The sequence below is a fragment of the Hipposideros armiger genome, unplaced genomic scaffold (genome assembly GCF_001890085.2).
Source record: "Hipposideros armiger isolate ML-2016 unplaced genomic scaffold, ASM189008v1 scaffold_23, whole genome shotgun sequence".
NCBI lineage: Eukaryota > Metazoa > Chordata > Mammalia > Chiroptera > Hipposideridae > Hipposideros > Hipposideros armiger.
In genome coordinates, this window is record NW_017731373.1 from 2,318,010 (window position 1) to 2,341,596 (window position 23,587).

At 35.6% G+C, this 23,587-nt stretch overlaps 2 protein-coding genes across 2 annotated transcripts in view; one reads left to right on the plus strand and one right to left on the minus strand.

Annotated features, from left to right (window-relative positions):
- PLCL1 (phospholipase C like 1 (inactive)) overlaps positions 1-23,587 on the plus strand; it is a 407,944-nt gene that overhangs the window by 28,206 nt on the left and 356,151 nt on the right. The window lies entirely within an intron of this gene.
- The window catches only part of BOLL (boule RNA binding protein), a 48,723-nt gene continuing 29,089 nt past the window's right edge, over positions 3,954-23,587 (minus strand). The window contains exon 11 of the mRNA XM_019635638.1: positions 3,954-5,631. Within this exon, the coding sequence (XP_019491183.1) occupies positions 5,608-5,631 (24 nt within the window). The 3' untranslated portion in view covers positions 3,954-5,607. The remainder of the gene's footprint in view (positions 5,632-23,587) is intronic.

Consider the following 23,587-nt stretch of genomic DNA (forward strand, 5'->3'; position numbering starts at 1 on the left):
AGAAACAATGGCTTCTACCAGCTCCCCTGTTCAGGAGAAAGCTGTCTCTCCAGCCTCCATCTCAAGCCAGACAACTCAGTTCCCCACCATTTGTCCCTGCCTCCTTTCCAGCTGCTGCTTCAGTGCTGGAGCTCAGAGCGAGTGATTCCATTGGTGGGTAAGTCTGCACACACTCCCTTTAAGAGGAGCGCCTGGGAGTGCAGCCGCACTCAGTCTCACTCAGTCACAATCTCCACTGGTTTTCACAACCAGAAATTATGGGGACTTCTCTCCCTGGCACTGGAACCCTGGGCTGGGGTGGGGCTGGGATATCTAGCCCTTCTAGGGGATGGGGAGGGATCCCCACAGCCTAAATACACCTCCCTTAATGGTCACATGTAGGTGTGGGACCAGCCCGTTCCGCATCTCTGACCTTCATACTAGTCTGGAGGTGGCTTCTTCTGCTTGATTTTAGGCGACTCTGAATAATGGTTGTTTTGTAGATTAGTTGTAATTTTGATGTGGTTGTGAGAGAAGGTAAACTCAGCATTTACCTACTGCGCCATCTTGGTTCCTGACCATCATCTTTTAAAATTTCATTTTATAATGTTTATAATATATAAAGCAAAAGAAATTGAGGATTAAAAGGATATAATATTCCATGTTCAAGCAAGAGCTATCCTGGTTCTCTTTTTTTCACACTTCAAAATGCTTACTCTGTTATTATTAGAAACCACTGTAAATAAAATGGAGCTTTAAAAGAGTACCAGTGGGTTCAGGAATGGAAGAAGGAAAGGAAAGCTGTGAAAACAGAATGACACTCTCAAGGATGAATCTTAGCTACTTTTAAATTGGATTCCTTAAACCAAAAACATCTTTCTCTACATTGCCTGAATTTTTTCATGTTACATTATGCTGATGGAAATTGTACCAAATTGGATTAAGTGTTTGGGCTAATGGCATTCTCTTTTAACACTTCTTAGTGAAGTTGAGGAAGGGAAAGATCCTTTTTTATCTCTTGCTTTTATTCCCAAAATCTAGAATTCAAGTTAGTATTATTAGATTATATATTTAGCTCAATATAGACATCTTTTGTGGGAATACACTGTGAATTTAAGTATCACTGGTAATATGGTTGGAATCAGGCAAAACTCTTCCAAAATTAAGTATGTTTGATTGCATCTCTTTTCTTTCAGTTTAGAGTCATATTTGAAAATGAAAGCAGAGATGACAGTGCCTAAAAACAGCTACATAGTTAATATCCTTAGGCCCTATTATTTTTAGTAAAAAAAGTTAACTGACTTGGGTAGATAAGGAAAGACTCAGGAGTGTGTAAAAATTTGGAGAAATTCTATCCAAAATAAATAATAGAGTGCCTCAGAATGCTAATAGCCAGAAAGGGGAAAGCCAGATGAAAGGAAGTCTTTCTCATTGTCAGCACTCAGTTCAATTTTTATTTTTTAAATTGATTCAAACAGTAAGGATATGGTACTTGGATATGGTACTTGGATAAGGAAACAAACTGGAAAGAAGATATACAGACAAATAGAAAGGGAATTCTTTCCAGATTGAAAGTGGACAACTGGTAGGCTTAGGGAATTCATGGGACAGGAAGAATATAGTTTGATTTTTCGCTTGGAAATTTCCAAAGAGAAAACTTTTTGAAGCACTGAAACCTATCAAAAACAAAGATTAGAGAGAATGTCACAAAGCTTGTTGATGAAAAGTAATGGGAGGAAAATGAGTGCTAAAAACTTTGAGACATTTACTTTGAAGACTTTGTACTTCAGACTCTCCTTATAAAACAAAATAACAACGTAAAAGACTACCATCTCCTCATAAGCGGGGGCGAGGGGGCAGGGGACTCTCAGAGATGTATTTATCCTCTCTATTCCACCAAGGAGGAAATGAAGAAAAAAAGTAATAATCTGATCAAAGGGCTTTCTTATTAGAAATTCTCTTTTTAGGTGTAAGGGCATACTAGAATCTTGTAGGTAAATCCCAAAGAGGTGTGAGGTTCTATGGCTTCCCAAATTTTCTATGATGAGGAACATAACCAATAAATAAAACCAATGAAGTGAGGAAAGGCTCAGCCTGGGAATCAGGGAAGGGCTTTAATCCCTAAGTATGGAGAGGCTGCTTCTCACACCTGCTTTCCAAAGGAAAGAAGTACACCATGATGTTTATGACTCATATCACCTTCTGAGAAATACTAAGTGGCATTTACTCATGGGTACTCACCTTGGTAGAAATGCAAAACAGGTTAACATACTAGCCTCACCAAGAAAATTATTCACCAAAGTATTAGTAAATAATCAAGTATCAGCTTTTTTTAAACTAAAAAATACATATCAAATGATGGAAACTGACAGATTGGTAGATCGGAAAATTTTTAATTACATGTTTTAAAAATAAGTCAGATGTCAATATAATATCACCACTTACTAGCCTAAATAAAATTTCTTAACGACTGTATTTGGCCCCTTACTATATATCTTCAATACAATCAAGCTTGACATTTTATTAGTTGATACTGTTTAAAGCAGCATGCCTAAAAAGAATGATAAAACAGGAAAGCCTTAATTTGTTAGTTCACTAGTTTGAAATCTATGCCTGCTATTTAATAATTGTGGATCCTGACAGGTCAGAAAGTAGGTAACATCAAGATAGTTATGAAACTAGTATACAGAAAACATGGAAAGGAGAAATAAAATAATGACTGTAAAAATAAAACAAGTGATCTTGAATTGCACTTGATTTCTGAGGAACCAGGAGAATGCAGAAAATATTAGCAAATTTATGCAAAACATAAAAGCAGAGACAGAAACATGTATAGCAATCAGACAAACAGCAATCTGACAAGCTGCTAATCTGAAAGTGGTACTCAACATGGAAGGACAGAAGCTGATAGCATATTTTTAGGAATTTATGCACAGGAATGAAAACACTGAACAGAGTTGAAAGAAACAGTGCCAATTATGAATATTATGTCCATCCTTTGGGTAAAATTTTGCCCTTTTCCTCTTTTAAGTCTATAGAGATTTCAGAATAAAATTTTGTTGAAGTTTAGGGCTAGGGGCCAGCAATTTACTGTTGTAACAATAGGGCATGTTGAAGCAGGGTATCAAAGTTGGATAGGATGCCCTCCGAGTGTTTTCTAGTCCTTTGATTCTGTATTTTTAATACTATCCAAGCACTACCTCTGAAAAAGATACAAAGAATTTTTGTGTATGTGACCCCAATTTATATTTTTATAGTTTAATATAGCATAAATCCAGGAAACACACTCCTACATGTGGGAGTTATAATTTGTTTGAAAATACTGTACTGCCATTATTGGCAGAAATAATAAAGCAATGTTATAAGTCACAACACTTTTTCTAAGCCATCTTTCTGAAATCAGCTGACAGAGGAAGTTAAAGTCTTAATTTTCCAAGATCCTTTATCTTTTGACATGCTACCATCTTTCTATCTCTGACTGTATCAGAGATTTTGGGAAAAGACTTTACAAAATTATTACCTTGTGATTTTGGTACACATACTACTATTTGTATTATCTATTTCACTCTAACACAAGTGAATTTTAGAGGTCTTCAGATTGGCCTTTCAAAATGGGTACTAAGTAAAAACTTACTTTCCAAATTTATCTAGAAGATTTACAACAACAAAAAATAAAAACCAGTCTTTACTTAGTATATGTAAGGAGAATTTTCATCCTTCTAATCTATCTGTTTTTAAAGTAACATGTTTGGGCTATCAAGTTATGCCAGAAGGTTGATGACATTCTCCATATATTCAGGTTGACAATAATTCCACAGTTTTGATTAGCTTCTCAAAGTAAAACTAAATTCTAAGAACGTGTATATGTATGAAAATATATATGTGTGTATATATGTAATGTGTATATGTGTGTATGCATATAATCTATATGGCTCTGTGGAAGAAACACATTTGGTTATCAATTATTATCAGAGTTCCTTATCTAATAATACATCATTAATTTTTTATTAACAGTCCAGGATTTGTTTAGCATCACGTTTAACATTTTGAAAATCAAAACATTAACTTTGTTTGTTCTCAGGATAGTACTATTAAAAGAAGATCTCTAACATCAGTGGTTAATACTTTTTACTTACAAAACAAAAACTTTTGAAATTTCACTGTGGAACTTATTCTATTTACATTTTTAAACACTGAGAATAACTAATGTATATAGTATCCTTGTATGCTAGTATGTTCATATGGCTTACTGGTCTCATGAAACAATTTGACTGATAAACATATTAATTATGGTTTAAAAATAAATACCCTATTTGACTCACCAGGAAAAACTTTGGGTCTATGTCCTATTATATCTGTTGCTGCTTCTGCAGCTACTGAGCATGGAAGACATTTGGAGATGGAATAGAAGAGGGAAGAGAGATTTATTAGGGTAATGCCAATATTTATGGTTATGGCTTTTCTCCTTCTGTTCTAAAATTAGGAAGTCAGTGAAAGAACTGAAAATGAATATAAGAAGGATTTTTAATACTACTACAGAAATTTTAGTAGTAACACTTAGGATTTCTTCTGTAACTTTTGAAAAATGGCTTTCTTCCCTACCTATTTTCCAATTTTATATTAAGACTTGGTTTTAGAATCAGAATTTGAAGTTTTCCTTTGGTGTAAGAAATAGTTTTGCTTTTTATGAAAACAATTTGTCCTTTTAAAAACTAATAACATATATAATTGAATATATTGGTAACATATAAGAAAAGGTAAAAAGATTAAAGCATTCGAAGGACACTAAAATACAGTGAAATATCAGTCAGTGTTATGGGATCATATCAGAGGTGAGCTCTTCTTTTATCAAAACAATTCTATTAGGTGATCCATATTATATAAGATTTGGTGCCAAATGGCTTATGTTATAGGAAGGTTACAGCATTATCTCAAATATTAAAAGAAAAATTTTAATGTAGTTATAATAATCACATGAAAAGGCAAGAATACTGATCATGTTGATCATGCTGGTATTTCCGATATTTGGAAAATGTTATAAAAAAGTATAGGTACTATTCAAATTTTGAAAACTATGGCAGAAGCAGAATTAAATAGAATAGCATTAACAAATAGACAAAAACATATTAAGTGACAAAATAGCAAAGTGGTAGAACTGAATCATTAAGATTAAATATATACTAAAAGGCATTCAAGTATTAAAAATTCCATTAGAATTAGAAATGACTCCTTTCCTAAATATTAAAATAGATGGCAAAGAACATGAAACATAACTTCTAAAATGTTAAGAACACAAAACAGAAAATGAAAGACACCTCACTATTCTCATTGTGGTTATTATTTATGGAATGGATAAAACATGTAGAAAATGTTACTACAGTTAGATTAACACATTAAAAAAACAACAACAGGTCACATCTACCTAAATAATTTTGTAGAACAGCTGAAGAAGCAAACTTCATCAAATTTAGACAGTTTATAGTGGAATAAGTAAGTATGGCGAGGTATTAACTAACCCTAAGTTTCACAATGGGCAGCTTCTAGCTGGTTTGTTGAAGCTGGATCTTGGTCACACAAGGATCCTTGGACAAGAAATCAGTTGAGCTGGATGAGAGCTGCCCAATTGTCTTAATAATGAATGCTCCACACTGTCTGTTAAGTAAAGAGAAAGAAAATATAGATCAAAAAGACTGAATGGGGAAAAAAAAAGTTAGAGTAGATGAGTGTAGGACATCAATGAACATTTAGTAAATACTTACAGAACATGTGATACTAACTGTATTGATGAGTTATGAATTGAAAGGCTAGAGTTTAGGAGGGTTTGAGAACTCAGGAAAGGCTTGCTCTCCCGCTCTCTGAGAGCTTACAGTCAATTTTATTATTTTTTAAAGTAAGCTTTTTCAAGTACAGTTGACATACAATATATTAGTTTCAGGTGTATAAAATAGTGATTAGGCATTTATATAATTTACAAAGCGATCACCCTGATAAATCTAGTACCCATTTGATTCCATATATAGTTATTATAATAATGACTATATTTCCCATGCTATATACTTTACATCCCCATGACTACGTATTTGTAACTACCAATTTGTACTTCTTAGTCCTTTCCTTTTTCCACCTATCCCCCCAACCCTGCTCTCATCTGGATATCCTCAAAATGTTTTCTGTATCTATGAGTTTGGTCATTTATGTTGTTTTTTAGATTCCGTATATAAGTGAAATCATATGGTATTTGTCTTTCTGACTATTTCACTCAGCATAATACCCTCTAGGTCCATGTTGTTGCAGATGGCAAGATTTCATTCCTTTTTATGGCTGAGTAATATTCCATTGTATATATGTACCACTTCTTTATCCTCTCATCTATTGATGGACACAAGATTGCTTCCATATCTTGGCTATTAAAATAATGCTGCAATGAACATATGGATGCACATGCTCTTCTTGAATTAGTGTTTTGGGTTTCTTCAGATAAATACCCAGAAGTGGGATTACTGGGTCCTTCTTGTCTCTTGTTATAGTCTTTGTTTTAAAGTCTATTTTGTCTGTTAGAAGTATTGCTACCCCAGTTTTTTTTTTTATTTCCGTTTTCATGAAATATCTGTTTCCATCTCTTTACTTTCAGTCTCTGTGTGTCTTTCGATCTGAAGTTAAGTCTCTTGTAGGCAGCATATGTAAGGGTCTTGTTTACTTATCCATTCAGCCATCCTATCTTTTGGTTGGAGCATTTAATCCATTTACAATGAAAGTAATTTTGATAGATATGTAGTTATTGCCATTTTATTATTTATCTTTTTTATCTTTTTTTTTTCTTTTTCCATCTTAAAGAAGTCCCTCTAACATTTCTTGTAATACTGGTTTGGTGTTGATGAACTCCATTAGCTTCTTGCATGGGAAGCTCTTTATTTGTCCTTTGATTTTAAATGATAACTTTGCTGGGTAATCTTGGTTGTAGGTCTTTACTTTGCACCGCTTTGAATATTTCATGTCAATCCCTTTTGGCTTGCAAAGTTTCTGTTGAGAAATCAGCTGACAGTCTTAGGAGAGCTCCCTTGCAGGTAACTAACTGCTTTTCTCTTACTGCTTTTAAGATTCTCTCTTTAACCTTTGGCATTTTAATTATGATGTGTCTTGGTGTAGGCCTCTTTGGATTCATCTTGTTTGGGACTTTCAGTGATTCCTGGGCTTATATGTTTATTTCCTTTGCCAGGTTAGGGAAGTTTTCAGTCATTATTTCTTCAAATAGGTTTTCAATTCCTTGCTCTCGCTCTTCTCCTACTGGTACCCCTATGATGAGAATGTTGGTATGTTTGATGTTGTCTCAGAGGCCCCTTTATCCTCATTTTTTTGGGTTCTCTTGTCTTTTTCTCATTGGGTATTTTCTGCTACCTTATCTTTTAAATCGCTGATTCTATCCTCTGCTCCATCTAATCTGTTGTTTCTCTTTAATGTGTTCTTCATTTTAATTATTGTCTTCATTTCTGACTGGTTCTTCTTAGTTTTCTATCACCATTTTTATGTTTCTTATCTCTGTTGAAGTTCTCATTGAGATCATTGGGTATCCTTATCACCAGGTATTTTTAACTATCTGGTAGATTGCTTGTCTCCATTTTTGTTTAATTCTTTTTCTGGAGCTTTGTTCTGTTCTTTATTTGGGATGTGATTGTCTTCTCATTTTGGCTGCCACTCTGTATTTATATGTACTAGGGAGAGCTACTATGTTTCCTGGTCTTGGTAGAGTGGCCTTGTATATTAGGTGTCCCATGGGGCCCAGTGGTGCAGTGTCCCTAGTCACCTGAGCTGGGTGCTCCAGGTGTGTCCCTGGTGTGGGTTGTGTGTGTTCTCCTGTAGCAGTTGAGCCTTGATTGCTGTTGGCACATCAAAGGGAGGGATTGGCTCTCACGCTGATTGGTTGTGAGGACTGGCCATTACTACAGTGGAGGAGCTGTAGTCCAAGGGCTGATCCTACGGAGCAGGATTTGATTTACAGGGACTATGGTACCTGCCAAGTTTGCCCTTTGGGTGTGTCATTTGTGGATATGGTTGGGTGGTGTTCTGGTGTGGTCTGAACCTGGCCACCAGGTGTTTTGGTTCTGGGGCCTCTTAGGAGAGACTCTCCTGCAGGCCAAGGTCAGCTGCTGCCTGTGGCCTGCCTGGGGCCACTTGACTTGAGCTACAAAGTGATCTGAAGATGGTTGCCACTTGTGCTAGGGTTGGAAGTGCATGGGAGAGGCTAAGCTGTGAATTGAGAATGACTGCTGCTAGTGCTGTGCTTAGGGCTGCTTAGCAAGAGGTATGGGGCATGCTGAGGCCAGATGCTGCTTGTTTGGGGTTTGTGTACCTTTGAGAGATTTTATGAAAGTCTGCAGCTTGAGTCAAGACAGGCCACTTGTATGGAAAAGCCACTGGAAGCAGCTAGGTTAGGCCTGCAAATTGGGTGGGGTGGGGGGAATGGTGTTAGCTAGATTGGTGGACTCAGATATGGTGCCCACCTGTGCGTGAAGGCTGGGTGGGTTGAGGGTCACCAAAGGAACAGTGTTCCTGCCAGCACTTCTGTCTGTGAGAAAGCTGCTCCTCCAGCCCTCGCCCTGCAGCCAGACAATTCGGTTCCCTGCTGTATGTCTCCAGTGCTTTTTGAGCTGATGCCCCAGTGCTGGAGCCCAGAGTGAGTGAGTCCATCAGTAAGTAAGTCTGTAATGTGGGCCCTTTAAGAGGAACGTATGGGACTCCAGCAGCCTTCCATCTCATTCAGTGACTATCTCCACTGTTTTTCACAGCCAAAAGTTATTGGGACTTCTCTTCCTGGCACTGGAACTCTGGGCCGGGGAACCTGGTGTGAGGCTGGGACCGCTTGCTCTTAAGAGGGAATTCTGCAGCCGAGATAGCCCTCCCAACTTCTTTTTTTTTTTTTTTTAAGATTTTTGTTGGGGAATTGGAGGATGGGAACAGTGCTGGGGAATTGGGGGAAGGGTAACAGACAAGTTGCTGTCTTTTTGTTCTTCAGTCTAGTTGTGGAGGACGTTGCTTCACTGGCCCAAGTTGGCACCATCATTGTGCTCTTCCCAGGTGAGGCAGATCCGTCACCGGCTTCTGGACGGCCACTCACTGCGGCTGCTGGCTACACACGGTAGCCCATAGCAACCCATTGCCACAGGGGCTGCAGCCTACGCCGTCGCCGGCGACTCACGGCAGCCCAGCTCCAGGTTGAGCTGTTGTTCAGCATCTTAGCTGTAGAGGGCAGTATCACTGGCCCTCATATGTGGGATCCGAACCGGGGCCCTCTGGCGTCCCAAGCCAGTTCTTAACCATCGCGCCACTCAGCCAGCCTGCCCTCCCAATTTTTAACCGCCACGTGTGGGTGTCTCCATTCCATGTCTCCATCCGTCCTACGACTCTCAATGTGGCTTTTTCTGTATATTCTTAGTTATAGGACTTCTGTTCAGCTAGACTTCAGGTGGTTCACAATGATGGTTATCCTGCAGTTTAGTTGTAATTTTGATGTGGTTGTGGGAGGAAGTGAGCACAATCTTTACCTACTCTGCTATCTTGACTGGAAGCCTCTTACAATCTAGTTTAGACAATCTCTAGTCTAGTGCCACAGTATAAATGTTTAATATATCAAATGAGGTGTTAACAGGTCAACACAGAAACAAGTTGAGTTATAACATTCCTTTTATTTTTGAAAACATTATTAGGTGGGTTTTAAAAACATGTTTTTAAAAGGGGAGTAGAGTTTGGCTGAAGACTATTTAGAAAGTTGTCTAAAACCCAAAAGTACCCTTCAAGCTGGCATTGATAGGACAAGTGTACAGGTATCTATGTCATATAACACAGAGTAATTCCATATATGTGTGTCATCCAGAGATTTTTTTTTTTGGTGTGTGTTAAGATTAACTTGGGTCAAAGAAACAACCTAATTGCTATTACCTTTCTGGTATTTAGGGTATAGGCCAGCTCTTAATTTAGGGAACCAAGCTGTCCTATGACATATTTTAAATTTTGGATAGGCTCAAATTTTTCAATATTTGTTCCAATATCTCTAGAGCAGTACTATCTGATAAAACTTTTTATGTTGATGGAAAGGTTCTATATTTACACTGTCAAAAATGGTACCCACTAACCACATGGGACTCTTTAGCACTTGAAATATGGCTAGTTGCAACTAAGGAACTGAATTTTAAATTTCATTTAATTTTAATTAATCCAAAACTAAAACTAACTAGCCTCATGTGGATAGTTGTTACCATACTGGGGACAGCATGGCTCTACGGTTTTAAACTTGTCTGGTTTGCTAAACTCTGTAGACTGGCCTATTCAATACTGTCCAATTGTACTTAGTACTGTTCACTGCTTTAGTCTCAGTGTCTAGAATACTCTAGCACCTGGTAGGTGCTCAATAAATATTTGGTAAAAGAATGAAATCTATTGTGGTAATATATAGCTATTAATGCCTAGTCAACTACTCATAGCTTATTGGTAATATGCTCTGGTCCTCTCAGGAAAAAGAGAAAAGTGAAGTTAAACTTTTCTACGTATGTGGAATTACTGGGTGGGATGCTCAATATACTTAGAGAGAACAGGAGTGGTGCCAGCTTCATAATAGCTCAAAGAAAAGAAATACAAATAAGTTGTAGTATATGAATAACTTAGGCTGATAAGTCTGGGAAAACTGAAGGAAGAATATATTTAGGTTGTTAAGTATGGGAAAATTAAGGAAGAATATAATATTTAATGGTAAGGATTTGGTAAGGATGTAGTAATAGTTGATGAGAGTGATAAGAGGAAAAATAACTTCAGATAAAAAAATAAATTCAGATTTTATACATGACTAAAGGATGGAAACTGATGATAGAGAAATCTTGAAGAAATATATAGTAATCTGGATAGGCAATAAGAGATCTTAGAAAAGGGATTTGGCAGTGGAAAGGAATCAATATACTATTCTTAGCTTGTTAGTGAGTTGAAAAGATGACACAAAACAGTATAAACAGACCATGTAGCATCAAGAAGTCAGAAAAATTACTGGTATTGTTTTGATTTTAGAGGAGAAGGAAGATGGACAAACCAACATATAAGAGGGGAGAATTTTGCAAATAAAATGTGAGAAATTGTGTATTTATGATTTTCAGTTTGAGGAGGTAGTGACCATCCAGCCAAATATTGTTATTTTAGGGTTAAATTATAAAGTGAATCAAAGCACTAGGGTGAGATTCACTATTCAGCACTTATTAAAATGCAGAAAAAATTGGAAAACTCCCTTAGAAGAAAATTTAGAGGTTAAAGAGAATTGTACCATGATTAATAAGGAAGAAATATATTTTTGAGAGTCAGTGAAAGATCAAACTGAATGCAAGAGAGCAACATCTGAGAATTAATCAAATTTGAGCACAGGCTGGTTGACAGTATTGGATTAAAGAGAATCTAAGAGGAAAAGAACTAGGACAAGACCCTTGGGATTTGACGTAAGAAGTCATCAAATCTTGGCGGTAAATCTTGGTTGAATAGTTTGAATAAATCTCAATATTGACATGACAATAATTTCATAGGGAATGAAAAAGATACCCTATACTCTTCCCTCATGCCTTCCCAAAACAGATAAATTTAAAATATTGGTTAAATGTGGAATACAAAATCCTACTGCTTGTTATGATGTTTTCTCAAAGTGGTAGATGATGTTATCCAAAAAAGTTTAGGAAACAATTTTATAAGGGATTAAGATTTGTTGAACTGAATCTTATGCCATGAAAAGTAAGATGCTCTCTAAGAAGTCTGGGATTGGAGGGAAAAGAGAGATGGGTAAAAAGAGATAAAATGTTCATTTAGAGGGAATGACAGACTCAGAATGCAAAGAAAAAGTGTTCAAACTAACATTAGAAACATATAACTGGATATGCAAATAAAATGTGCCACACGATGATATAGATTCCCTCCATAAAAGGAGGATAAAATTTACTTAGAGACTATATCAACTAATACCTATCCTTATACAGTAATTAATAAATATCTCTAATTATCTTTATCCACGTTCTCCCCACACTAAATATTTTGGCTGGTAAGAACCTAGGGCAAATGTAAATATTAAAGCAGTCTAGAAGCTAAGGGTCAAATAATCCATATTAGGTTATAAATCTATTAAAATATATAAATATAACTAAAATATTTGTATTATATTTCACATTATACTTTAAGAGGACGCATGAACCTGACAATGGGTTAACCCAAGGTTAGTGAAACAATGGCTTATAGGTCAAATCTGACCCATCACTTGTTTTTATAAATAAAGTTTTACTGGAACACAGTCACATTCATTGTTTATGTTTTATCTATGGTTATTCTCCATTACAATAGTAATGGTGAATAGTTGAGACAGAGACTGTGAGGCCTGCAAAGCTTAAAATATTTACTATAGGGCCTTTTACAGAGAATTTGTTGACCCCTGGTTTTAATCTATATATTCAGACTAAGAAGACATTTTTACGCTGAGAACTTCTGAAATTCTATGAAAGAAAACCTTAATAAAATGTCTTAAATTCAAAGAGTATATATACTCTATATCGTGGAAATATACACTGGCCTTAAAATATCCTGGGTTCACCTTGGTTAAATAAAAGTAAGAATCAGAAATTATGAGTTTAATGGAAAACTTGAGAGAAACTATGAAGTTATTGATACTAATGCTTTTGCGACTACAAAGAACAGGAATAACCAGGTACATTAAGTTGTCACATAATGATTGGTTCTTGGAAACTATGACTTTAAGTGAAATGATGTATAACAAAATCAATTTTACCGAGAACTTAACAAGAGTTAAGTTCCTATGGCATATTTCTGGTCACAAAAGCATCACAAAACATCTGGTCACAAAACTTCTAAACAGGGTGACTGGTTAGCTCAGTTGGTTAGAGCATGGTGCTGATAACACCAAGTTTGATGGTTTGATCCCCACATGGGCCACTGTGAGCTGCGCCCTTCTTAAAAGAGTCAACTACACCATTGTAGCCTGAAAGCAATGTGTAACCAATGACCATGGCTGTTCCCCCAATAAGAACATTATAACAAACAAAAAACACTTCTAAAGAACCCATTTTTTAAAAAATAAAAATTTACTGGGTGACAGTGGTCAACAAAACTACATAGGTTTCAAGTGTACAATTCTATAATATATCATCTATATATTGCATTATGTGTGCACCACCCAGAATCAGTTCTTCCATCACCATATATTTGACCCCTCTACCCTCTCTTCTAACATCCCCCCTCACCCCTTACCCTCTGGTAACCACTAAACTGTTGTCTGTGTCTATGAATTTTTCTTTGTCTTTTTCCTTTGTTGCCTTCAGTTTTGTATCCCATATATAGGTAAAGTCATATGGTTCTCAACTTTTTCTGTCTGACTTATTTCACTTAGCATAATAAATTTCAAGATCCATCTATGCTGTCACAAATGGCAGTATTTCATCTTTTCTTATGGCATAGTAGTATTGCATTGTGTATATATACCACATCTTCTTTATCCTATCATCTATCAAAGGACACTGGTTGTTTCCATGTCTTGGCCATTGTAAATAATGCTGTAGTGAACATCGGAGTACATATATCTGTACGGGTAAATGTTTTCATATTTCTTGGGTGGATACCTAGAAAGAGGGACCTGCTGGGTCGTATGGTAATTCTATTCTTTTTTTTTTAAGGAACCTCCATACTGTTTTCCACAGTGGCTGTACCAATTTACATTCCCACTAGAAGTGTATGAGGGTTCTTTTTTCTCTACAACCTCTCCAACACTTGTTATTACTTGTCTTGTTGATAATAGCCATTCTAATGGTTGTGAGATGGTATCTCATTGTGGTTTTGATTTGCATTTCCTTAATAGCTAGTGAAGTTGAGCAGTTTTTCATATATCTGTGGCTGTTTGTATGTCTTCTTAGGGAGAAATGTTTGTTCTGGTCCTCTACCCATTTTTTTAATTGGACTGTTTTGCGTTTTTTTTTTGTTGAGTTTTAAGAGTTCTTTATATATGAGGTCTGAATGAAATTAAGTTTGCGAACTTGTTGCAACAATGTTGCTAATCTTTTTTTGATATCAGAGGGATTACTCATTATGAATTTGTACCAACTGGACAAACGGTTAACCAAGTTTACTATTTGGAAGTGCTGAAAAAGCTGCATGAAAAAATTAGATGACCTGAACTTTTCACCAACAATTCATGGCTCTTGCATCACGACAATGCACCAGCTCACACAGCACTGTGAGAGTTTTTAGCCAGTAAACAAATAACTTTATTGGAACACCCTCCCTACTCACCTGATCTGGCCCCCAATGACTTCTTTCTTTACCCGAAGATAAAGGAAATATGGAATGGAAGATATTTTGATGATATTCAGGACATAAAGGGTAACACGACATCTCTGATGGCCATTCCAGATGAACAGTTCCGAAACTGCTTTGAAGGGTGGACTAGGCACTGGCATCAGTGCAGTGCTTCCCAAGGGGAGTACTTAGAAGGTGACCATGAGGTATGTAGCACTTTTTCTAGGATGAATTCTCGAACTCAGTTGTCTGACCTCATATTTTGGATATTAGCTCCTTATTGGAGGTATTGTTTGCAAATATCTTCTCCTATTCCGTTGGTTGCCTCTTTGTTTAGTTGATTTTTTTTTCTTTTTTTGCTGTGCAGAAGCTTTTTAGTTTGATATAGTTCCATTCATTTATTTTTACTTTTACTTCCCAAGCCTTTAAGGTCAAACTCATAAAGTCTTCTCTAAACCCAAGGTCCGTAAGTTTAGTGCCTGTGCTTTCTTCTATGCAATTTATTGTTTCAGGTCTTTTATTTAGCTCTGTGATCCACTTTGAGTTAATTTTGGTGTATAGTGACAGATAGCAGTCTAGTTTCATTCTTTTGCATGTGGCTTTCCAATTTTCCCAGCACCATTTATTGAAGAGGCTTTCTTTTCTCCATTGTGTTTTTGTCTCCTTTGTTGAAAATTATCTGCCCATATATATGTGGGTTTATTTTTGGGTTCTCAATTCTGTTCCATTGGTCTGTGTGTCTGTTTTTCTGCCAATACCATGCTGTTTTAATTACTGTCTCTTTGTAATATAATTTAAAGTTAGGGAGTATGATACCTCCAGCCTTGTTCTTTTTTTCTTAGGATTGCTTTGGCTATTCGGGGTCTATTGTAATTCCATACAAATCTGATGATTTTTTGTTCTATTTTTTTTAAAGGCCATTGGGATTTTGATGGGCTTTGCATTAAATCTGTAAATTGCTTTGGGTAATATGGTCATTTTAACTATGTTGATTCTTCCACTCCATGATCACAGAATATCTTTCTATTTCTTTGTTGTGTCTTCTTCAATTTATTTTAATAATGTCTTATAGTTTTCAGTGTATAGGTTCTTCACACCCTTTGTTAAGTTTATTCCTGGGCATTTTATTCTTTTTGTTCTAACTGCAAAAGGAATTGTTTTCTTCATTTCTTTTTCTCAGATTTCATTGTTAGTATATAGGAACACAATGGGTTTTTGTACACTGATTTTGTATCCTGCAACTTTACTGTATTTGTTTATTGTTTCTACTAGTGTCTTGGTGGAATCTTTAGGGTTTTTTTATATAAAGAATCATGTCATCTGCAAAAAGTGACATTTTAACTTCTTCATTCCCAATTTGGATGCCTTAAGTGTTTTAGTCATAAATGAATGTTGTATTTTGTCAAATGCATCTATTGATATGATTTTCATCCTTTATTTTGTTTATGTGATGTACCACACTGATTGATTTGCGTATGTTGAACCATTCTTGTGCCCTTGGAATGAACCTCACTTTATTGTGATGTATAATCTTTTTAATGTATTGCTGTATTTGATTGGTTAGTATTTTGTTTAGGATTTTTGAGTCTGTTTTCATCAGACATATTGGTCTGTAATTGTCTTGTGCATCCGTAACAAGTTTTGGTATCAGGGTAATGTTGGCCTCGTAAAATGAGTCAGGAAGTATTGCCTCTTCAATTTTTTGGAAGAGTTTGAGGAGGACAGGTATTAAATCATCTTTGAATATCTGGTAGAAGTCACTAGTGAAGCCATCTGGTCCTGGACTTTTGCATTTTGGGAGGTTTTGGATGATTGTTTAAATTTCCTTACTATTGACCAGTCTTATTTTGATTTTCTAGTTCTTTATGATTCAGTCTAGGAAGGTTATATCTTTCTAAGCACTTGTCCATTTCTTCTAGGTTATTGAATTTGGTGGCATATAGTCAGTCCTTCATAGTATTCTTGTATGATCCTTTGTATTTCTGTGGTAACTCATAACTCTCCTCTTTCATTTTTGATTTTGAGTCTTTTCTCTTTTTCCTTTAGTGAGTCTAGCCAGGGGTTTTCAATTTTATTAATCTTTTCAAAGAACCAGATCTTTATTGCATTAATTTTTTTCTATTGTCTTTTTGTTCTCTATTTCCTTTAATTCTGTTCTAATTTATATTATTTTGTTCCTTCTGCTAACTTTGGGTTTCATTTGTTCTTTTTTTTCTAGTTAAGATGTAATGTTAGGTTGTTTATTTAGGATTTTTCTTGTTTCCTGAGATAGGCCTGTGATGATATAATTTTTCCTCTTAATACTGCTTTCCCAATATCCCAATAATTTTGATACATGTTTTCTCATTTGTTTCTATGTATCTTTTGATCTCTCCTTTTATTTCTTCTTTGACCCAGTCATTCTTTAGTAACATGTTGTTTAATCTCCAGTATTTGTGGTCTTTCCTGCTTTCTTTTTGCAGTTGATCTCCAATTTCAAAACATTTTGGTTAGAGAATATGCTTGGTATGATATCAATCTTCTTAAATTTGCTGAGGCTAGTTTTGTCTCCCAACATACAGTCTTGAGAATGTTCTTTGTGCACTAGAAAAAAATGTATAGTCTGGTATTCCAGGGTGAAAGGTTCTGTAAATGTCAATTATGTCCATTTGGTCTAATGTTCTAATGTCATTTAAGGCTATTTCCTTATTAATTTTCTGTTTGGATGATCTACCCATAGCTGTTAATGGCATATTTAGGTCCCCTACTATAATTGTGCTTTTATGAGTTTCTCTCAGCAGTTGCTTTATGTACTCTGATTGGGAGCATATATATTGGTAAGTGTTATATCTTCTTGTTGTATTGTTCCTTTTATCATTATGAAATGCCTATCTTTGTCTCTTGTCACCTTTTTTATCTTGAAGTCTATTTCATCCAGATATAAATATGGCTACACCCACTTTTTTCTGGATGCCATTTGTTTGGAGTACTGTTTTCCACTCTTTTACTTTGAGTCTATATTTATCCTTGCAGCTGAGATGTGTTTCTTGAAGGCAGCATATAGTTGGTTTTTGTTTTTTGATCCAATCTGCTACTCTGTGCCTTTTTATTGACGAGGGCAGTCCATTTACATTTAGGGTGAGTTTTTTGATATATGTTAATTTCCTATAGCCATTTTATCTTTTGTTTTCAGGTAGTTTGATGTCTCCATTGTTTTTTGGCCTTTGTGTTTCTATCTGTTTTTTTAGTTTGGTGGTATTGTATCATTTCCCCCTCTGTTTCCTCTTTCTTTTAAGTTATGTGTCTCAGTTCTGGAGTTTTTTTGAGTGGTTACTATTGTTTATTTAAAAGTAAGTTTCATATACTCAGTTCTTTTTCTTATACATGCATCTTATCTCCATCCCCCTTTGCAAATTCAGACCTTTACCCCCGTCCACTTTTATGTTTTTGTTGTCACAAATTATCTCTATGCTGAGTTCATTTTTGAGTTGCAATAGCAAATTGTCTTCTTCTCTCTTTTTTATATATGTTTATCTCCTTTACCCTTTATGTGATGTTTAAGTGAACAGTGCCCTATTTAGTGTTGGGGTTGCCATTTCCTGCTTCTGTCTGTTGGTCATCTTACTCACAGTTTTGTCTTCTTTTGTCTTTTTTGTTTCAGGTAAAATAACCTCCTTTAGTATTTCCTATAATGTAGGCCTTGGGGTGGAAAATTCCCTCAGCTCCTGTATATCTGGAAAGGGCTATATTCCTCCTTCATATCTAAAGGATAACTTTGCTGGATATATTATTCTTGGCTGGTAATTTCTCTCTTTCAATAATTTGAATATTTGATTCCACTCCCTCCTTGCTTGTAGAGTTTCTACTAAAAAATCTGATGATGATCTAATGAGCTTTCCTTTGTAGGTTACCATCTTCTTTTCCCTGGCTGCTTTGAAAATTCTTTGTCATTAATTTTTGACAGTTTCAATATAATGTACCTTGGAGAAAGCGTTTTATGATTGAGGTAATTAGGTGTTCCATTTGCTTCTTGGATTCAAGGATCCAGTTCTTTCTATAGGCTTAGGAAGTTCTTGTTGACTATTTGTTTGAAAACACTCTATGCATTTCTCCCTTGCTTCCCCTAATTATTCTTATATTGCTCTTTCTGATGGAGTCAGCTGGTTCTCGTAGTTCTTTCATTTCTTTTAATTCTCAAGTCTCTCTCTTCTTCCATCTGCATCATTTCCAGATTTCTATCTTCGATATCACTGATTCTTTCCTCCATGTAGTCAGCTCTATTTCCTAAGCTGGCTATTTCATTCTTTATCTCTTTTATTGAGTTCTTCAGTTCCAGAATTTTTATTAGGTTGTTTTTAAAAATTTCAACTTCTTTGGTAATGTATTAATTTTGTTCATTAATTTCATTTCTGAGTTCATTAAACTGCCTATCTGAATTTTCTTGCATCTTGTTGAGTTTTTTCAGAACTGTAATCTTGAATTCTGTGTCATTTATGTCATATATTTCCATGTCTTTATTTTCTCAAGATTTTTCTTTTTCTTTCTGAGCTGTCTTGTTACCTTGGTTTTTCACTGTAGTTGATTATTTCTCTTCCTAGGCATCTATGCGAATGAATTCTGCAGCAGGTTGATACGAAGAGGTCTTTCTTTTGTTTCCAATACTTAGTGCTGGTGCATTTTATTTTCCCTTGACCTGCTCAGACTTCTCATGGTGGAAAATTTCCTGGGGAGGTGGGCATCTCTTTTGTCACCAGGAGGCCTTGGTCTCAGGGCACTGGCTCCATCAGAGGATGTGCTGGATGATGGGGTTCTGAGCCCCAGAAATCCCAGTGCTATCCCTGTATCCAGATGCAGAGCTGTGTGCCGCAGAAGCCCTGGGTATATCTGCTGTGAACAGCCGCAAAAGGTGGGTGCGAGAAGTGGCTGGTGTGTTTGTGTCTTTGTTTTTCTCTGAGTAATGGAAACTGTCAGATCACAGCTGCTTTGCCATTTTATCTATTGTACTTCCTTGTTACTGGAATTAGCCACACTGTGTGTTTGCCACTTAGGAACTGTCTCTCTAATTCTCAGGGCTCAGATATTCTGCTCTTTAACCCGACACTGCTAGTTTCTTCTGGGGCCCATTGCTAGCACTGGGAGGGTACAGGGAAGGCAAGTTCTGGGAGGTTGGGGGTAGGCAGCCAGGCTCTGTGGCTGATTTCTGCCTGGCAGTGAGGGCTGTTAGATCACAGCTGTCGCACTTGTGTATTTGGTCTTTGACCCAAGGTCTCTGCCCCAATCGCTGGTTTCAGACATATTATATGCTGATCACTCAGAGAATACACCTGCAATCTCAATATTCCCCTCTCCCCAGGACTGAGCTCCGGGCTGCATCCGTGGCCCCCGTCTCTGCATTTCTCCCTTCTCCCTTCTCTCTTGCACTCTTCACCGTGATTCACCCACCTTCAGATATTTCTAAGTGCAGATATCTCAGACGTGTTTGTGTATTTTGCAGGGAATCCTTTGTTGGAATTACAGTTAACTTGTTGAAACTTCAAGGGGAGAGATCACGTGGGATCCCTCATCCCTCCATGTTTCTGACATCACTACTCTACTTCCATATTTCTATTTCTATTAATTGAATATTTTCATTCATTATATAATGACTTCTTACATGGTAGATGAGGATTTTAACTCTCTTATATCTTATTTTCTTACCCATCCAGTTTATATTGAAAGTTTTGCTTAAATTTATGTTATTTTCATTGGTATGCCTAAGTAAACATAGTTCACTAATGAGCCAAGTGGTATATTATAATTACATTTTATTTCTTGAAAAATTTTTTGTTTTTCACTAATTGCTTCATTTCCCCCCATTAGTTTTCTTTGAACCTATGGCTAAGTCTCTCAGTATCCTTCTCCTTACAACTCTGTAAAATACCCAATACAATTTTCTACACAAAAATTATTTCCCACCTCTCTCCTGCAAAGAACCATCCTGAATCTCGCTTAATTCTGCACTGATTGCACTCTATCAGCCAAATAGCTGCCATCCTAAAACTTCCTTTTGTAGTCATCCTGGGAATTCCCTTTGCTTCTTCCCTGTGTTGGATCTTTTTTTTTATCCCATGTCTTAATTTATTCTCGTTTTGGCAAAATACATGCTCAGTAGCATCATGAGAAAGGATGTATGTGAAATAACTTTTTTGAGACTCTATGGTATGCAAATGTCTTTTTCATTTATACTTGTCTATTATAGACTCCTAGATTGAAATTTTTGTTAAAAAATTTTAACTAGCTCCCAGTGTTGCTGACCCTTTGTATGTGATCTGTTTTCTGTCTTTAGAAGTTTGGATTATTTTTTTATCTCTGCCATTCTGAAATTTTACACTAATTTGCCTTAATGTGAGTCTTTTGCAGTAATTGTGCCAAATAGTTAAATGGGCCCTTTTTAATCTAGAAACTTTTAATGTCCTAGCAAAATTTCTTGTATTAATTTTTGGCAATTTCCTCCAAACCATTTTCCCTATTTCTTTTTCTAGAGTTAATATTTTACTTCTTGAGTTAATCTTTCAATTTTATCTTTTTCTCTATTATTTACTTCTTTCTGTTTTTGTTCTATTTTCTGAAAGTATTTGTTCATAATGTCTAACCCTTTCACATGTAATTTATTTCAGCTATCACATTAGTGGAAAAACAAGTGAAATTTGAGTAAGGTGTATAGTTTATTTAAGAGCATTTTATTAATGTTCATTTCCCATATCAGTGCCCTCCAACTCAAAGAACAGTATGGTGAAAGATATACAGAAACTCTTATTACTTTTACAACTTTTCTGTAAACTTGAAATTATTTCAAAATACAAAGTTAAAAAAAATTAAAAGGACCAAGATGTTTCAGAAAATATGAAGTGTTTGTCAGGATGCCTATGCATGGAACATTTCTCATTAATTTTCTCTTATTTCAGAGAGGATAGTAATTATAGTTTCTTTGATATTTTCCTTCTGTGTTATATTTCTTCTCAGTTTCTTTTTCTCTGTGTTGATCTCTCATTCTGGAGGATTTCTTCTAATGTGATTGCATGTCCATATTTAAAATCCTAATGGGAAGTTCTCTGTGCATATGGGTTTGTCAATGAGCTTCATTGTAGGGATTTCAGAAGGCCAGCTAACATTTTGTCTATGGTAGACAGCATGCTAGAGTTCTAGGTCTTTTACTTATTAGCAGTATTATCTCGGGCAAGTTTCTTTTTATGCTTAAAGTGACCTAGGCTAACATTATCAGTAATCAGATATATTGACATCTTGTATCCCCTGATATGATAAACTGAGCAGGGAAAATCACTTCTGTGATATTCTTGACCTAAATGTGTAACTTCTAATCTAATCAAGAGAAAATATCAGAGAAACTCAAATTGACAGTTTACAAAATAATTGACCAGTACTCTTTAAAAGTGTCAAGGTTATGAAAGACGAGGAAAGACTGTAAAAAGTTCACAGATTAGAGGAGAATAAAAAGACAAATTAGTGCAATGTAGGATCTTGGATTAGACCCTGGAACAGAAAAAGAACATCAGTGGAAAAACTGGTGAAGTTTAAGTGGCGTCTGTAGTTTAGTTAATAGCATTATACCAATGCTATATTTTTGTTTTACCTGATTGTTCTCTGATTATATAAACTGTTAAGAGATGGTGGGTGAAGGGATCCATGCACTTTGTACTATTTTTTCCAACTTTTTCGTAAGTCCAAAATTATTTAAAAATAACTGGTTGAAAAGAGTTAAAAGGACCAGGATGTGGGGGTGGGAGAGTATTTGCCAGGATATTTACGCATGGATTGCCTGTTATTCATTTTGCTTGAGAAGGGTGAATCCTTTTTGACTTGTAAATTCAAACAAATGAAAGGTGTTTTTGTTTTACTATTAAAATTTATACTCATTCTTTTTGTTCAATTTGTTCTTTTTTTTTTAATAATTACTATTTTTTGATTGGACTTGTCTCTGTTCTATTAGAGCATTTAATCTTTCATCATTTCATCTTTCATGTTATCTTCTTTTGAATTCTGGGAGGATTTTTTAAAAACTCTATGTCAAGGTTCTGATTTTCTGTAGTGACTACTGTGGCCCTTTATGGCAAAGACAAATTTAAATCTTTTCATCATACATATCAATAGTTTCATACAGAATTTTCTTACATTGGCCAGCAACCATTTCATCTTTTTTGCTTTTTAGTTTGTAATTACTGGAAACATGGGGTATATTTTTAAAAATTAACTTCCTCTTAAATATATGTTCTTATACATATATATTCTATTTATCCTTGCCTTCAATGTAGTGACATATGCAAAAAATCTTCCACAGGGTCCATACAGTGTATACTTTTCTGTTTACTCGTCTTTGAATGGAAATCTATCTGTGACAATTGTAAAAAGTCTATGAGTCTTTGATTCCCCTTACTGTCTTTTGTCCCTTCTCTTGTATTCATAACGAGGAGGAGGGTTGGTATACACAGAACCTACACATTTTCTAGTGCCTAACTGGGTGAGCTTTTTTTGCTCCTGCTGCCTGGTTCTCTACTGAGTAATTTATTCTCTGGAATCTGAGGCTATCTGTGGTTTGACTATATACACTGCATGAAAATTTATATCCTCCTGTATGCCTGGAGCTGCAAAGCACAGGCTTTTCCTGTTCTTGCCCCCTAGAATATAGTGCTTTACACTTGTCCTCCTCTACCCTGAGGTCTTGCTGAATGAATATGAGGGAATTTTAGTTTCTAGTTTGCTTTATAAGAAATGTCAATGAAACTGAAATAAAGAAATGGTTAGGAAGAAGATAGTGGAATTTTTCTGTAAAGTAGCAACAGTTGCTAATTTTTAGGTGAGTGCATGTTATGGGTCGCTGAGCTAGAAATACAGTGGTAGTAGGTCAAATCCCTTTCCAATGTACTTTTGAATCATACTGTCTTTCCAAAGGGTAAGGTGTAACAGGCCATGGCTGTTTTTGTCATTCAAGTCCAGTAGGTGCTTTAATTAGACAAAAATTCCTCATTGCCTGGCAAGTGGTTAAATATCCTTAATATCAAATGTTTTCATTAATAGCTAAGTATACATTGGAGTTAAATTAAATGAACATTTAATTTAAAGGTGAACTTCCAATGATAATTTCCAGTTTCCAGTATCTCAATTAATCCAAATAAGAACAAATTTATTAGGTATCTATATTAATGTAAAAATGGAAAAACACTGTAAGGTAACAGAAACACTTTATAATTCTCCACTTATTCCTTTCTTACCTAGGGATTTCATATTGGTTTTAAAAGCATAATGGTTCAAATGTCCA